The 2,351-nt window shown below is 43.1% G+C and overlaps 1 protein-coding gene across 1 annotated transcript; it reads right to left on the bottom strand.

Annotated features, from left to right (window-relative positions):
• Nucleotides 1-343: 343 nt before the first annotated feature.
• Nucleotides 344-2,049, bottom strand: LOC137837538 (UDP-glycosyltransferase 1). Its single transcript, XM_068646559.1, has one exon. The coding sequence runs from the start codon at nt 1,895-1,897 to the stop codon at nt 473-475; it is 1,425 nt and encodes a 474-aa protein (XP_068502660.1). The 5' UTR covers nt 1,898-2,049; the 3' UTR covers nt 344-472.
• Nucleotides 2,050-2,351: the final 302 nt, after the last annotated feature.

The raw sequence follows: 2,351 nt of genomic DNA, 5'->3' as shown, positions 1-2,351 counted from the left end.
GATATTTTTTTACTTGATACTTTCCACGTAAAGTTACTGAGAAGTACCGACAACAAACATCAAGATTCTGATAATGATAAAAATTATTCAGATAATATTCCTGTGGAAAACTCATCACCGTCAATACATGTTTACGTTTCAACTTACCAGTTAGTTAATGGTTTTTTCACCACAAATTCACAAATGGCCAATTCTCGTGACGCGAGTTTTGCTGTATAAAAGGAATTGCACATTGTACCAAATTCCTTGCAAAAACCCTATTTTGTCGTAGATCAATTTCATTTAATCTGAAAACATGCCCTGACATATCTATATTCATAATTAATGTCGACAATATTGATAATTTACGTGAACTTCCACACCTACTGATTCTTTATTGAGAAAGATATTCAGATTTTATACAGCATCACACTTTTCTAAACATTAACATTATTGATTCCATCAATCTCACTCCTTCTCTAATTCTATACTACTAGTGCTCTTTCCACACTTCCACTAACCTATTCAAAGCAATGATGGAAGATCCACCTTCTGCCACTGCTTCGCTGGCACCAATTTTCATTTTGAAAATCCTCTGTCTAATTTCTTTCCCTTTGTCCGAGAACATCAGTTCCTTCACTCGGTTACCCAACTCGGTCGAACTCACTAACCCATCTTTGTTCCCTTTCACAGCCAAACCCACCTTCATTTCCTCCACCAAAACCACCTTGTTCAGCTTTTGCTCTGCGTACAAAGGCCACGCCACCATCGGCACCCCTTCACAAACAGCCTCCAAAACCGAGTTCCACCCGCAGTGAGTCACGAACCCACCCACTGAGTCATGACTCAGAATCGCACCCTGCGGGGCCCAGTCTCTCACCACAATCCCCTTCTCTTTTGTCCTCTCCAAAAACCCCTCTGGCAGCAACTCCTCCAAACTCGGTGGCTCCCCCGAGTCACCCTCTTCGAACTCGCTCCTCACAACCCATAAAAATCTTTGCTCACTCTTCTCCAACCCAATAGCGATCTCTCTCAGCTGCGTCCTGGAGAACCTTCCCATGCTTCCAAAGCTCAAAAACACAACACTCTGACTCGGTTGCGAGTCCAGCCAACTCAAACACCCGTCATCGTCCCCTCTACTAGGAGCAGAAGAGATCACAGGCCCAATGCAGAACACGGGTGGTGTGGTTCCTTCCATCAACCCTTCGTTGAACGCTTCTATAACCCTCCCTTCGACAGCATCGCAACTGTTTACTATAACCCCGTAACTGTCCCTCATGCATTTCCCTATGTCGATAAAAACCTTGGACATTTCGCTTTCACGATGCTTTGCATGATCAGGGAAGTCATCCGTGTGGATCCTGGGCACCCCGGGGATGGTGATGTGCATGTTGAGGTCCTTGATGGACGTGGTAGTGCTTTCATGAATAATGATTTGCTTAAGGAGAACGGCGAGGGTGCAGGCACCGGAAGTGTAGTAGAAGTACGTGGGGATTTGGAGCTCGTTGGTGACACGTGTGGCGGTGTGGTTCATGAAGTCTAGGACGACGGCTTTGAGGTTCGAGGAGTGCGAGATTGAGTTGAGGATGCGGCGGAGGTGGTGGGTGGTGGCGCGGCAGAGCTCGAAGTTGAGGGCGTGGGGGTGGAGGACGGTGGGGAGGGAGATCTGGGGGATGCGGTGGAAAGTGATGGAGGGGGTGGCAGCGGTGACGGCGGAAATGTATTTGGCGGTGGCGGCGCAGGTGAAGGCGGTGGGGGAGGTGGGGGTGTCTTGGTTAGGGGGTGGAGTGAGGAAGAGGATTGTGATGGAGAGAGAAGGGTGGTGGGATAGTATGAATTTGCCTAGTTCCACCATGGAAACTAGGTGTCCTCTTCCCAAAGCTGAGTAGAGAACAATGGAGTCCTTCTTCAACGTCATGGTGATTCAAGAGAAAGTCTTTGTTTTTTGTTTTTTCTCTTTTCTCTCCACAAGTTGGATTGGGGGTATGTGATGTGAGAAGAAGAGTTTCTTGCTCTATTTATGAGCAGGAAAAGGAAAAAGATGTTTTTGGATTATACGTCGGCTGGTTTATTATTATTTTTGTCTTCAAAATTACAAATGGTAGGGGAACAATTTTGTCTTAAATTATAGGAAAATGATGGTTTTACACTCATTCTTCCTTTACACTTCACTAAATATTAATATTTTAATTATTTTTAATTTTAAAAATTATTTTTATATTTTATATTTTATTTAATATTTTATTAAAGATATTTTTTTATTTTTTAAATTTTTTTTATTACAAATATTAATATTTTAGTGTAGGTGTAAACTGGAACGGGTGTCAAAATATAATCACCCTAAACTATATATAAAACAGCAAAAACATTTA

This window comes from Phaseolus vulgaris, chromosome 4 (assembly GCF_051622355.1).
Source record: "Phaseolus vulgaris cultivar YP4 chromosome 4, ASM5162235v1, whole genome shotgun sequence".
Taxonomy (NCBI): Eukaryota; Viridiplantae; Streptophyta; class Magnoliopsida; order Fabales; family Fabaceae; genus Phaseolus; species Phaseolus vulgaris.
The sequence above is the reverse complement of the archived record's forward strand: the minus strand, read 5'-3'. Positions and strand labels throughout refer to the sequence as shown.

Excerpts from the sequence above, each read along its gene's own strand:
- LOC137837538 (XM_068646559.1), bottom strand. The coding sequence starts at position 1,897 with ATGACGTTGAAGAAGGACTCCATTGTTCTCTACTCAGCTTTGGGAAGA.